This window comes from Teleopsis dalmanni, chromosome 2 (genome assembly GCF_002237135.1).
Source record: "Teleopsis dalmanni isolate 2A chromosome 2, ASM223713v2, whole genome shotgun sequence".
Taxonomy (NCBI): Eukaryota; Metazoa; Arthropoda; class Insecta; order Diptera; family Diopsidae; genus Teleopsis; species Teleopsis dalmanni.
Genome location: NC_051847.1, coordinates 177,032,296 through 177,048,063, shown reverse-complemented (window position 1 = coordinate 177,048,063; position 15,768 = coordinate 177,032,296). Strand labels below are relative to the sequence as shown.

At 28.2% G+C, this 15,768-nt stretch overlaps 1 protein-coding gene across 1 annotated transcript; it reads left to right on the top strand.

The window, feature by feature from the left end:
• The first annotated feature begins 7,096 nt into the window (after positions 1-7,096).
• On the top strand, positions 7,097-7,609 carry LOC119673830. Its single transcript, XM_038084905.1, has 2 exons — positions 7,097-7,296; positions 7,365-7,609. Exons 1-2 carry the CDS (start codon positions 7,123-7,125, stop codon positions 7,596-7,598), a joined length of 408 nt encoding a protein of 135 aa, XP_037940833.1. The 5' UTR covers positions 7,097-7,122; the 3' UTR covers positions 7,599-7,609.
• The last annotated feature ends 8,159 nt before the right edge of the window (positions 7,610-15,768 follow it).

The window sequence follows — 15,768 nt, the reverse complement described above, 5'->3', positions numbered from 1 at the left end:
GACGATATTATTGAGCACTATAGCTCTAAATTACTGGATCCAATTCTAAGCACAACGGAAAGTGATGATGAGGGCTCGGTGAATGTATTTGCTTATCAGCCTTCCAAGAATGAAGTAGAAGACTCATTCAATGATCCTAATGATATTACAACTGATGATCACTGTAAGAGTATGAATAAAGTGAAATCTCTTTTTACTGAAAATAAGAAAAAAAATTAAACTCCTAATTTCAGAATATTTTACTTCACTATAACTTCTCTGCTTATTTAATTACAAATAAATAAATATCTTAAAATGTAATTCTAGTTTCTTTCAAAAATACAAAAAAAAATAAAAAATTCTCTGACTCGAAGTCTCCATAAGTTGAACCTTTTCTTTGCAGAATTGGACGTCCACTTATGGAAGTTTGACTGTATTAATTATTTTAATTAGATAAATTATTATATTATTAATAATATAATATTATTAATAAATTAATATTATTATATTATTATTAATAATATAGTAATTTTCAGAATAATGAAAAAAATCTTATATTCTTTAATTTTAATTTTTTCAATCTCATATCCTTAATAATTTTAGTCATACTAATATGACTTTTTCAGACCCATCATAAATTCATTTGATAATATGGCTTTTGTGTTTTTAAAATATAATACATTTATAAGGAAAAAAGAAAAAACTATAAAACATATAAATGACGCTAAATTGTTATATTTAATTCCTTGGGGCATTAAACTTTAGAAGCCTTTGCCATTGCTTTTGCGTTTGCCTTTGCCATTTGGTGTCCTTAGCAGTGAAACTTTTCTCGCACGTACCAAACGGAAAAATTTAATAAAAACTTTAATTCATAAAATTTTTGACAAATAAAACAACTTTTGTCCTTTTTTTAACATTTTTTGCATCACTGACTTTGGCGAAAATGAATTTTTTCCTTACATAATAAATTTTATGCTGACTTTTATTTTTACGCCGAAATTAATGATGAGGAAACTCAAATAAATGAAGATGCAAGTTAAACCTTTAAAAAGGATATTCGCAAAAAATGTATATTGAGTTAACTTGCTCGACTTTATACATTTTTTTTGTTTGCTCCTCAAACCATAAGAATCTTAGGCATTGAAAGAAGTGATAATGAAAAAACCAACAATGATAAAAATAAAATTATTTAATGTTCTTGTAAATGACAGTGATAATTTTGTATAAGTTAACATTTATATTTATATATAATATATATAGACTATCTTAAATATATTAATAAATATAATAAGCAAAAAAATTAAATATCTTTTAATACGGTCGACTAATTTTAGTACGACGATAAAGCATTAATAATATAAACTTTTGGTTAAATTATTTTATGACAATTAATCATGATTTTAGTGATGATATTAAAGTGAAAATTAAAAAAAAATATGTAACATTATAATTACTTCATTACTTTATAGCAAAAGTAAAAATAATAAGCTTTTTTATTATAAGCATAATAATTAAGATAATCATATGTGTCATTATCGACTCTCCTCTCTTCAAGCAAAATGTCCCATTGTTCTGGAAGCACACAAATACCCAATTTTTATAATATGTGTAACGTGAAAACGTTGTAAAAGTAGAGCTCGCATCAAAAGGAAAGCATCAGATCGGTTGATGCTATTAGTTATTTATGTTATATCTGTCCAATATAAAGATACGTTAATATATAAATATATAAAGCACAGATATTTAAAATTTGCAGTTCAGACAGCTGAGTTGTTTTGATTCCGATATTCATAGAACTGTCCCTCATTCAACATCGTGTTGGGAATTGTGGATCTTTTTCATAAAGATTTTAGTAATTTTAGGCAAAAAGATTCTAAAACCTTAAGAGATGAAGACTTTAATTCGAAATTCTCGATATAGAACATACTATAGAATATTATGAAATTGTCCCACTTTAAGCTACTGAAGTTCTAGTCTTCTTATTAATAATATAACACTAAAGTATAAGAAATACGAATTTAAAATAATTTATAATAAAAATATAAAAAAAATATCGTGATAAGTTTGCAGACGCTTTAGAATAAATTCAACAAATTTTAGGTCTATATCACTTACAGAGCCTGAGATATAGGCATTTCAAAATTGGTCTAAAAGGAAAATTCTGAAAACACCATTATCAAAGTCTTAAGAAAGAAATTTAAAAATTTTTGCCTGAGAAATGCAAATTTTTATTTAACATATGAAGCTAATTCAAAAATTTTAGCAAATTCAGAGTGATCAGGTCAAAAACTGTTTCACTTATGAAACAATGGCCTTAAAAGACCTTTTTATATTAACGTGCTTAAACCTCAGAAGTTGATTTCTTGATCTATGTTACAAAAATAATAATATTCGGGTAGGGCATTTTTAATTGGGATAGTATCAAAGATAACTTCATCTAAAAAATGCATACAGTCGTCTGATTTAAGGGTCTTTATGATTAGACAACGGATTTGAATAATCTGAAATATTTCTGGTAACGTTTCCATTATATGTTAATTGTATGTTAATATAGTTCAGCTTGGTGTTCCAGTTTTTGAGGTTAAAAACTTTTTCATAAAATAAAGAGCAATAAAAAGCAGTTTTGTTCCCAAGTATCAACTAATATACTAAATTTTTACATATATTATACAAATAACGATCAACAACAGATAGTCAGATGGTAGATTTAATAGTCTGATATTTAAATTATCAAGTGAATAATGCAATTATTTGTTATTGAAAATGTACTTATTTGAAGTCCGATATCTCGAGTAACAAGCTATTTTTGTATACAATGCAATAAATGGCGTTATTAAGAATAGCGAAATTTACCAAAATTCAATGTCAACTAGTGCTGTTATATTATAAAATTCTGTTATATTTAAAATTCATTTATATACAGAATTGATCAATAAAACTTTAAGAGTAACTTTAAACTCCGGGTCAGAACAAACAAGTGAAGTACATATTTAGGTCAGTTGGCTGATGAACATTGACTCTGAGCTTTAAATTTGGCAGGGTACGAGTTTAACACAAGATACTTGCAGTTTGAAAAAATTATTTACGAATAATTAAATATAAGAAATATTTTTAAAAAACGGAAAATTCAATTAATTTAATTAATTAATTAACAAAAATTTCAAAAGTTCAAGATACCTTTCTTTTAAAGCGTTTTTTCTCGTCATTACTGACTGAAACCAAATTTAGTCTAATTTAATTATTTTAGTGAATAATAATGGTTACATTTTTATGATTTTATGATTTTTAATTACGTCAATAAATACGTTAAGATTGATTTGAGATATAAATAAAATAAAAATAATTTAAAAAATTTGATGCAATAACATATAATAAAAAATTATGGAAAGCAAGAAGTAGGCAAGAATTTGCAATCTACTTTAGATTATTATTATTATTGTTCAGAATCGTTATAGTAAAATTAAGAACTGCAAAAACTAAAATTATACAAATTGCTTTCATGTTATTCTATCAAATATATGTACATATATACCTGTATTAAAATGCAACATGATGTACTTTTCCTGGCAGGAAACAATTTGTATTGCATAGGGAGTCACGTACCTGAAACCAAAATAAAACATAAATAAAAAAAAAATAAGTAAAGCAGTTAAACTCATTAAATTTTGTGAAAATGATGGAATAAGAAAAACAATTTGTAAATTTTATTCTATTGACGTTGGGAAGAAGGAAGAGGGGAGAGAGTGTAAGGTAAGAGTACACGAAGTGTAACTGCAAAATGGGAAGCGTGCAATTTAGTCATCCGTACTGACATAATTTAAATCAAATGTGTAACTTTAAACCGAATTTAATGCTGGGATTAGTGTTGGAAAATGTAACGAGGCTAACAACAATAACAACAACTACAGCAAGAACAGCAATAACAGCTCTGGCGCATGAAAAGGGCAACAGCAGCACAGAGTTGTGTAGTATAAGTATGAATGTAAGCAGGAAGTGAGTAAGGAAAGAGAAACGTGTTAAACAAATGCTTTAAATGATTTATGGCAAACAGTCAACATCAGTCAAAAGTATCAGCAAACAGCAGTAGTAACAGTGGCAACAGAGGAAGCAGCAGCAGAAAGCAACCAACACAATTTTAACTAAAAAAAAACTAAAAAAAAAAATGGAGTAAAAAAATTTTAAATAGAAAGTATTCGTTTCTCGCTGAAAAAGTGTGTATAAAAATATATAAAGAAAAAAGGAGAAATAAAAATTTTATAAAGAAAAAAATCAAAAAAAAAGGAAAAACAAAAAATAAAAAAAAAACAAAACATAAAGAGTAAAAAACAAGAAATAAAAGAATTTTAGAATTAAATCCCAAACAGCCGAGGCAAAAGTCTTAAACATTAAATTCAATTTTGAGTTTTTCAACTCAAGACAACTCGACAACGCAGCATGATTGTTTATATTCAACAGCGGAACGTTGAAAAATTGAAACGGCGGCGATGTAGGGACGCTGCTGCTGTGGCACATATCACTGCTTGGCTGGCTTGCGTTTGCATTACACCAAATGTCCCTTGAGTTTAAAATCTTGTGGAAAACTTTGAAATTTTCTACTTAACTTTACATTGTTGTTCTTATTGCATTTGCCTTGGTTGTTGTTGCTATTGTTGTTGTTGTTGTTGTTGATGTTTTTGGTGTAAAACGATGATGACTCCTACCCGTTTTTTTACATTTGCTGTTGCTGCTCTGCCCTGCTTTACCCTGCACTGCCTTACAATTATTGTTGTTAGCACAAAAAGTTTTATAAAAAATAAATCAATCAGAAAATTAAATTAAATTCATACTTAAAATTTATTTTTGCGCTTTTTGTTTTCTATTGTTTTGTAATTCTCTATTATATTGTTCCTGTTGTTGTTGCCATTGTTGTAGTTGTTGTTGTCGTTGCTAAAACTGTTATAGCTGCTGGCAACATCGTTATGAGTTGGATCTCGCATTGTTGTTATTGCAGTTGTGGTTTTGCTTTTATTGCAGCAAATTGAAATTTTATTAAAAAACATTTTAAAATTATTTATTTTTAAAAGTTTTAAAATATTTTGTGCCTTGTTAATATTATTTTGATTTTTTTTTTGTTAGTTTTTGTTTATTATAATTTTTTTTTCTTTTTTGACTCTCATGATTGACATATTATATTTTGTTTGCTATTGATGTTTTCGTTATCGAAATTAATATTAAAAAATTTTTTGATAATATTTGCAATTTGATACTTTTAGCTAGTTGGTACAACGAGTATGCTTATAAACATTTTGAAAAACTTAATAAAACATGCAAATTGGGTAAATACCGCTCAAACAAAAACAGCCCTAAAAAAATTTCCAGCACTAGAAAAAAAAACTTGAAATTGATATTTAATTTGTTATAAGTCAATTTGATATCGATGTGGCTTATAACAAAAGGTCGAAATCACAATATTATCATATTGCTACATCAACAATTTAAAATAAATTTATGCATAAATATAAAATAAAATATGGAATCAGCTTAGGTAACAAATTTAATTAAAATATTATTTTTAACTGGGTATAGCTTAACTTAAAGTCAGGAAAAATGAGTTTATTTTTTTGGACAGTATTATTTTTGCTTAAGTAATACCTAAATATGTACCTTTCTTAAATTAAGATAGGTAAGTGAATGTAGTCTTCGACTACTTGACAGGCAAAGAATTCGTTTATAAAGTAACATATCGGTTGGTAAGTCCATATGATAACCAAAAATACAAAATTTTTTTTGGCCAAATTCGACTTTATCCACTAAAATAGTCTTGTCCAAAAGGAATACAATCATTCCAACCCTTTTCTAACATTTCAATAATTGAATTGAAGAAAGATTTATCTTTGACGTAAAAATATGGTTTACTTTCGGTGATGACTTTCTCAACGAAACCAATTCTTTTCTTCTGGAACATTTTTTTTGAGTTTTATGAATAGTTAGCAATCGCTAAGGGCCAAATCTGGAGAATAAAAAAGATACGACAGGTGTGAAAGCAATTCAACTCTAATTCGTAAAATTTTGCCATAGTGATGAATGACTTGTGACACGAAGCATTCTCTTGGATCTTTTTTCTACTTCATATGGAACAGCTTTTCGCAATTTCTTGACCCAAATGTGACGATCAGAATTGAAGGTGTGGCCTTTTTAAGATAAATGATGAATAAAATTTTATACGGATTCCAAACTATGGGTGAAGCCAAAACCATGGCAACTGTTTGTTGCACTTTTTGCTGCTTTATGTGAGGTTGGACACAGTTCATAGCTGATTGGGGAACCATGCAAGAAGATGGAATCATTTCGGGCATAGTACCTACTCTGTATCTAATTGGGCAGGTTTTAGGAATATTTTTGCTTATACTTTCATTGGTTTACTAGCACATTAATTGTTGTTTATAGTTATATATTGTATGTGATGGAATCGGATACACTAAAAGTGTAGTCAATGTGGATTACTGATCCTTTTTGCTCGCGGAAGTCACTATTAAAAATATAGTAAATTATTTTATTTAAGTGGAAATTTATTTTAAAAATATAAATTTGTTTTATTTCTGATTTTATTTGGGCTATGAGGTTATCCAAATTGGAGGATAGTAAGCAAAACGTATAAGCGAATGAAACATTAGCCATAAATATGATACGGGTTCACCAGAAAATGGATAAGACATATTCCCACTATGTGATTTGAATTAGCGAATCAGTCGTTGATCTGGATAACTATTCACATAGTGCATATTTTGCGTTCTCTTTTTCAGTCCGAATTACGAGGTAATCCAAATCAATATTGAACAAGCCATACGGGTTATACGATATGGGTTTACTAGAATATCGACTAAACTTATTTCCAACGCATGATTTAAAGTAATAAATTATATCCGGATTCAATCAATACCCTCAATGATATCAATGATTAGTATTAATTATCGTGTGCCTTCTAAACATATCATTCGTATAAGTTAAATCAATTGGCGTAATTTATTGAAATTAAAATAAATTATTAAGATTTATATGTCATTGATTTATTTTTTAAAATACAATAATACTTATTTGTTTTCTGATTTAGAATTGTATAACAGAAAATCAACTATTAAATATATCTTTGACATTATATATATAATGGATAATTTCAATGTAGAATGCATTAACATCTGTCTCAGTTGTACGGAGAAAAACTTAATTGGATTGTTAAGTATTATTTATAATGCTTTTGCGCAGGTAGTCTTTTTCATTCTCAAGTCCAAAATGATGCCAGTTCTTGTGTTTTTCTTCATTTCTTGTATAATTACTTTTGTAAGTAAACAATTTCACTTTTGATTTAATGATAAGCAAAAAACTAATAATATTTTCAAAAATTAAAGTTTTGCAAGGAGTATGTGCCTCAAACTGAAGAAATGTTTGATATAGTATCTGATAAAACAAAAACACCACGAGTGAGTATCTTTCAACTATTGTCCGAGTTTTCACCTTCCGATCCAACATGCTTAGAGCTCTATTTAACTTTGTTTCCTACAAAGTTTCCTAAGATACCTGGCGAGAATGAGGTTAGATCGGAGTTTATAACTAAATCGGGGAAATTAACAAAAAAACGTTAAATTTTGCATTATTGAAGATTATTTAGAATTATATTTTATATAGATTTAACTAAGATTTTATTTATTATAAGAGATTTTAATAATAAATATTTTTGTTGTTTGTTATTTATTTTTTTTTGGTGTCTTACTATGTCATGCTTAAAAAAGCGGTGGTCTATTTGTTTTACGAAGTGGTGAATATATATATGGATATATGTAGAATAAATGCCTACATATATGATAGGGATATAATTAAATCTGTCTATGATATCGATATCATATATCATGATATATGATATATACATATATGAATATATGATATAGTATATAAATATAAATATACGATAGAGATAACGTATTTTTATATTAAAAATAATCAACAAATTATTCAAATATTCTAAAAATTTAAGAAAGATATCATGGCTGAAAAATTTATATCAATGGTGCAATAAAAGTCCATGATGACTTTTTCGAGAGACGTTCGAAGCGGACAAGGCTTCTAGAAGAAGAAGAATTCTTGTAAAAATAATAAACAAAGTTTCAAAAAATCAACTTTGACCTACCATAACTTATGAATTTATTAAAGCAGAATAAGATAGAAAGTTTTAATCTTAATTAACTTAAAATAGTTATAAAAATCAAACAATTTGAATAATTCCTTTACGAAACAGATATTCTTTTGACTAAACTTTTTTATCGAAAAGAGTTGTTTGACGCTATGTTCCCTTAAACACTAAAAATTAACTCTCTTTTCTTATAATTTTTATATGTATTTAAACACGGAATCATATTAAAAAAATAATGGGATGTTACTTAAAATTGATCTGTGCCGTAACTAAAGAAAATTATGGCTTAAACCCTTCGAGTTTTTGATAGTAAGTACTAGATATTAATTTTGATTATCTTAATAATAATTTTATATGATTATAATTGCTTCTCTGGTGTTAAATTCTTGTTTTTACAAAACACATAACAATTAAAGTAGCAATTTTTTATGTGAACATTTTGTTTACTCTATTGTCTCTTTATAAAATTAAGGTTCAGTTTTCCTGAAGATGACTCCCGAAAATAGTCCTTCGAAATATCGGGAGAAAAGAAATCGGAAAAAAAAAATATTTTATTAATATATAAAATTGTTTTTTTAAATTATAAATAAATTTAAGATTAAATTTTTTCTTGCCGATAATGGCGTGTCTTTTTATGACGAAAGAAACTATTTAAAAGTTAGACCGATTCGAATAGCAAAGAAAGGACAAAGACAAAAATTTTTTTTTATTTAATTTATTGAAATTTGGCTGACCATACAACGCTGTTTCGAGTATTGCCAAGTACTCTTCATCAGTGGTCTTTTTTCACCACCCATTATATCGCAAGGAAAAAAAATTTACCTTAAAAATTAGAATTATAGGATATATGAACAATAATATTGTTCAGCTTTTCCTTAACGTGATTAGCGAACTTGTAGAGAAACATTTGCATAGCTTCTTTGTAAAATTGCACCCAAAAAAGGCGCTTTACATATAGTAAGTTAAAAAAATATGCATAACAGATGTCTCTACAAAAAGAATAGCTTTGAAACAAAAATAGGCAAGCTCAAAGATTAACTTTTAATTCGTTGAACTTGGGTTTCCAAATAAAGCTGTAGTTTATAAGCTCGTTCTAATTTAAAGCACGGCAAGTGCTTTGGTTGGTGTTACTAATTAAATAAAAAGACAATAAAACCTGGAACTTGAGCATTGAAAGTTTGTGCAGCCTTGGCTTCTTGTGGATAAACACGATTAGTCATCGCTTCTAATTTGACAGGCACGAGTTCTAAGCCTGGCACTTGCAATCCAATCAAATTATATACGGACTATAAACTAATTAAATAAAAATTCGATTATTTCCAAAGACCACTGATGAAGTGTACTTGGTTATACTCGAAACAGCGTTGTATGGTCAACCAAATTTCAATAAATTAAATAAAAAAAATTTTTGTCTTTGCCTTTCTTTGCTATTCGAATCGGTCTAATAAATAATTTAATTTATTTATTTTTCATTTCTATTTAAATGACCAATTAACTCGCTAATAAATTATAATTTTAAATTAAGTCCAATATATAGTAGAAATTTAATTGATTATGTTGCATTTAAGATATACCAATTTGAGTAATTACTTAATATTGTGCGACTTCTTTTCCTGTTAATAAAATTTAGAGTTAATGTATTTACTCTGTTAATAAAACAATATTAAGGCACACTAAAAAAACAAAAATTATTTATATACAAACCAACTGGACCGCAGTTTAGTATTTTTTATAAAAATAAAAATAAACCTAAACGTTTCCTCCTACCGAAGCAAAAAAGTAACTCATACGTACGGAGTGCCAAAGCAAGCTCATATTTTGCAAAGCATTGAACAAAATCATATTTATTTGTTGTTATTTTTGAGTAGAAATAAATGACTTGAATCCAAATACTTACTCTAAAAATAAATTGACAGCGCACTTGTAAGTAACTTTGCAGACTTCGAGGACAAAAAACGGTAGAACTAAGTAACAAATGCAAATGACAAATGACAAATACAGAAAAAATAAATCGAAGTGGGATTTAAGTCAAATCAAAGTAGTCAATTGATAACTAAAAGAATTGCAGAAAGTGTAGAATTTGTAACCTATATAGAGAAAGCGAAAAAAAAAGAGAATTGAAAGAAAAAAGTTTAAAGCAAATAAACGAACGAACTTAAGTTAGAAATGCATAATTTAGAAGAAACCTACGCTATTCTAGCTTCTGGCGCAAGGACCTTCAAATGAACGAAATTGAAAAATTATACAATTGCAAAGGACAAATTGAGATTTGCTTGAAACAAGCGCAAAATCAAAGAAAGCATTTTATATAATAAGAATAATAAAGATAAAAAACAACAACAAAGCAGGAAACGCAAATGAAAATTGTAGCAAAAGTTAAATTTGCAGTTTTAGTAGACAAAGCGTTGCTGTCAAAATGACAGCGGAGCGTCAGGTGAGGATAACTCGTCTCTGCTGTTACTCAAGTAATTTTTTATTATTTTAATTTTCTTTTTTTTTTGCTTACCTCTCTTGAAAAAAAAGTTAAGGAAATTGTTTTAAGGACTTTATGACAGGGATTTATGATACTTTTTGGCAATTTTATGAAATTTTTCGGAATAATTTTTGACACCTTAATTGTGTGTGTACGAAAGACTTAAGACGGAAGACAAGCGATGCGCTGATTTTGTCGCATCATAGTAGAATATTTTAAAATATCTGCGACAACAACGTAATTTAAGGTACCAACTCATAAAATATTAAATTAAAATTCATAATGTAGATTTTATTTGAGTTTTTAGCATATTAAGATACCAAGGATGAAGGATAAGCAAGTATGCATATTTACAGGTAGGGAACGTCAACTGGCAAGTTGAAGATAAAGAAGGAGAGTGAAAGTCTTTCTTCTTACAATCGCTCTCCTGTTTAAATTTAAATATAAGAAAGTAATTTAATTACAAGTTTGAAAGACTTAAAGTGGAAAAGGCGCGAAACCAAGGCGATGAGATTTGCATTCTGGAGTGGTGGAATATTCAAAATTTTTATTTGTTTCAATTTTAAGGAATTATTTTTATTCCTGTTGTACATAAAGATTTTTATATTATTTTAATTGTTCTTAACTAAAACACTTTCTTAATATGAATGGTGTATAGTATATGGTGTAAAACAAAGCTTAGTATAATCTATTTAAGATCAGTGGGAATTCAATAATTAAAATTATTGAAATAAAGTAGAAAGAAATGAAACAATTTATATACCCATATGCGTACGTATAATGGAGGATGCTGCACACAAACTTGAAACTTTAAACTTTCAAAGTATTGTATTGAGACGTATGCTAAAAGCTCCATGGTGTATCAGAAGTAAAGATATGTACAAGGATTTGAGAGTTGGAAGTGTGCAAAAAACGTTAAAGACAGACCGTTGAAACTGTTTGATTCTGTGGATGTTCACACTAATTTAGAACCCAACAGTGTTAAAATAAATGCAACATATATATAAACAGTTCGCAAGGTTACTATTTGAGAGTGGTATGAGGTTGACAATTTAGTTGAAGAAGTAAGCATTAGGAAAGTAGTCAGAATAGAGTAAGCAGTTCGGTTCAGTTGCGGTTGGTTGTGAAAGTTTGTCCAATTATATTATTAATTATCTCACCAATTATTTTATAAATTATATTATCATTTAACTTACCGATTTTTTTACCAATAATCTTAACAATTATATTTACAATTATCTTGCATACCATACATTGCCCAGCCTTTACCTGGAACAGGAAAAGGTCACTGTGAACTACTCTCCTCTTCTGACATTAAGAGGTACTCAACGGCTGACATTCTGTTGCAGCACAAAAGATCAACCATGGTCGCAGTGCTCCGCTCTATTGGTAGCTGGTACCCTGTTTATTTCTAAATCTAACCTAAAAAATTTTACATTCCTTTAGAAAAACCTTAATAATGCATTTAATACATATAAGTTCACAGGCATTATAGACCGAAGATGCTTAAGCGCTAATTCGCATTTATTCACAAAAAAAAAGACGACGTTTAAAAAAGAGAAGGTTTAGTCTTCTTATAATATTTGATATTTTTATTATTATTAAATACAATTTTAATATTAAATATTTAAATACATTTATTTCAAGGAAATTTAAATTTATCCGCAAGGTGATGCTTACTAAAATAATTAAATATCTTAAAAATTGAACTGAGCAACATATATTATATATATGCACTGTATTAAGATACAGAAATCTTATAATTTATGAATTAAGCCTAAAAAAGTTTGTTCAAATTAAAGACTACATATAAAAGAAAATTTTTATTTAAAAACTATTTCAAATATTATCCAGAAGATCTGCTTCTATTTGAGTGCAATTAATAATATATATAGTAACATATATAAAATATTCCGTTTCATGTCAATATGCCATTAATATAATGTCCTATAATTAAGTAGTCTTTTCACACTCATATTTTGTACCCAATCCTTTTAGAAGTGATAAATAATATCTGATCGCTTTTCAGTGAGTTTGAACAAAAGCTGTAGTGTGTCTCTATAACAGGTCCTTGGGCATATGACGTACGTAGGCAACAAAAGAGCTAATTGTCTTGCAAACTAAGGATTCAAACGTAAATTGATTGAATCTAAGCCACTTTGCACTTAGACGACAAAACAAATAATAGAAAATCTCAGATGCTTGTGGGAATCTTAATTAAAGAACTACTGAATTACTGACGGTCAAAGATATTCTGTAACCCATTCAGAACAGTTTTAGACAGAGTTTTTCCACTAAACGAGAATATTTTTGCTTCAACTAGGTTCGTTAAAACTAACTGCAAGTTAAAGCATCATTTCAACAAAACTGATCTCTTCGATAACAGTATTTGACATTTTTATGAAATGTATGTTGAAACATCCAAAACATTATATAAAGCAGACTTCCTATTCCTACTGTCACTAATATATTTATTATTATTGCTTACTTTGGTGGTATCGTAGTACTGCTAATATATAGTTTAATATCTAGGTTTAGTGTAATGTCTATATGCATATATGTATATATATATATTTTTTTTTTATTATGTCTATTTAGTCTAAGAAAATGAATATTAAAAAGGGCTTTAGGGCAGGTACCCCTTATTTGCTATATAAGTACTGAGTTACCGTAAATTTGTACGTTGATTTTGTGTCAAAGAAGTGACTCAAATTTTATTGTAGAATCTTGATGACTAATAACAGGTGTTTAATGATATGAGAGTTTATCATATTGGTGCTTTTCAAACAATAGTTGTTAAGATTGTTTCTAGATATGCTAACTAAGATATTAATTAAATATATTTTATTGCACTAAATTTGTATTTAATTTTGCATAGCACAATTAAAAAATTCCCTTCTGAATGCAACAGTGTTCGTGCAGATGGAGCTTAAGTTCGTTACTAGATGGTTAACTGTTCCAGCAGAGTTGTAGCTTCTTCAATGCAGTTGGTGACACCTGTTCTTCATTAGTTGATTCTACGATAGCATTCCAATTTGATCAGTTTCTAAGTTTTTCCATTCCCTTGTCGAAACCCGTTCACCGCAAGTCACTGTTCATTTCATCTACCCATTTTTTCTGTGGTCATCCTTCGTGGTATCCTCGTTCATAGATACGACTCTTTAGTCAAATGTACTTTATGGTTTCTTTAAAATTAATTGTGAAAACTTAAGTATTATTTGTCATTTTCTAAAACTCTTAGAAAAATCTTTATAAATTAATTTAGTTGAAGTGTTTCAAATTAATTGCAAACTTTATTGTCTACTTATTTTGTTCTAAAAATATTTTCATTCTTCACTCAGTCAGAACTTTCTTGAATATTAAAATATTTTGTCTATTGCTCTTTCCCTGTTAATGCAAAAGGATTCTTTCTCTTCATTTTTTTTAATTTAATTTAAAATTTTATGTCTGGATTTTTCTTGGCAAAGCCGCTTATGGTTCAAAGTAACTTTGTAATATTTCAATTATTTTGAATTTTAATATTTTAATAATTCTTGTTATTTCCTCTGTTGTTAGTGTTACTGGCTTCTCTGTAAGCCGCCATAAATGCATCAAAGAATGTCTTCGTCAAAATTTTGTCGAGAAATTCATTGACTTAAAGCCCTCAAAGGAAGGTCGTTACTATTAAACTAAGCAAATTTCTTGTTTTTGGTTATTAAATAAATTCTTATAAATTTTTTTTTGATAAAATGATTAATTTCAAACAAATTTAAAAATAAGAACAAGTAAAAAAGTTATAATTAAATTAAAAAATCTGAAATATTTTTGAAGAATTCCTGAGCACGTGAATTTTGATTGACAACAACTAAGTTCAACGTCATGTGGAGAGCATGCAAAGTATTTCAATTTAACAGCAGTCGAATATACACAGTACATGCTATATATATATAGATATATGAAGGAGTATCTTTTAATGTATGCAATTCAAATGAAGAAAAATTGAATGATAAAATAAAAACATTTGCAAATAGTGCTCATTAGAATGTAAATAGAAAGGCACCGCAAAACCCAAACGTAAATTATACAAAACGAGTAAAAATATGAAATGCAAATAGCATTAGTAACAATCTAACAAATTATAGATACGAGTATGAGTACATCTAGTCACAGACTCATATATTGTTTGAATCGAAATGGATAGATACACAAGCATATCTGACGTTATGAATATTATTATTCGAACAAATAAGCGAAATACGAATTGAATTGCTGCAGTTCGAGTGGCTCACTACAAGGATACTTGCATGGGAATTTCGCTATGGGAAAACGGTAGCTGAAATATACAAAAATTCAGAAATGAGTAGAAAAATGAAGCAAAAACAAAAAAAAAAAAGGAAAAAGGAAAATGAAAATGAAAATGTAATAAAAACTAAACATTGAAATCATTGAAAATATTGCGCAAACGAAACAAAACGCGTAGCAGATACAAGTAAACAAATGTATCTGCACTGTTGTGTGCATTGCAATTTGATTTGCCATACGATTTGTCATATATAAGCAACTAAGCAAAATAATAACGAACGGCAGTAGCACTGACTACTAAGTATGCATCGCCAACCTTTACCGGGAACTATCGAATCTATTAGGCAGTATCCACTTCTGCACTATATTTAGTATAAACTGCATAACATCGATCAGTACAAATACACTGTGAGCCACTTGAACCGTGCACTGCAATTCAAATGTTAGCACAACAATTCAGCGGTGGCCGTGTTCAGCTGCGTATGTTGTTTGCCCGTCTGACAAATTGTCAACGTGGCGTATGAGTAACTTTTTTCAGTGCAAAATTATGAATTACGAGTATCATTACTTGGAAATGCAAAAAGCCTGGAATAATGTTTATTTGTACGCATAGTTTACTCTAATATTTTCTTCACAGCGCAACTATTGAACTATTGGCAATGCAATGAAAACGTAAATATAAATGTATGTTTAGTTAAAGCAGCGGTTGTGGTTCAATTCTTCTATTTGGTTTCAATAAAGTAATACGCATTCACGCAATTGACCTATTTTCATAATAACCTTATTTACATCAACTTTTATTTGTATTCTCTGTTGAGTTATTCTAATGATAAGCAAAAGTGTATTGTGAGTATACTATATAACTACTATA

Coding starts and splice junctions, on each gene's coding strand:
- LOC119673830 (XM_038084905.1), top strand. CDS start 7,123: ATGGATAATTTCAATGTAGAATGCATTAACATCTGTCTCAGTTGTACG. Junction 7,297..7,364: donor TTTCTTGTATAATTACTTTT/GTAAGTAAACAA, acceptor CAAAAATTAAAG/TTTTGCAAGGAGTATGTGCC.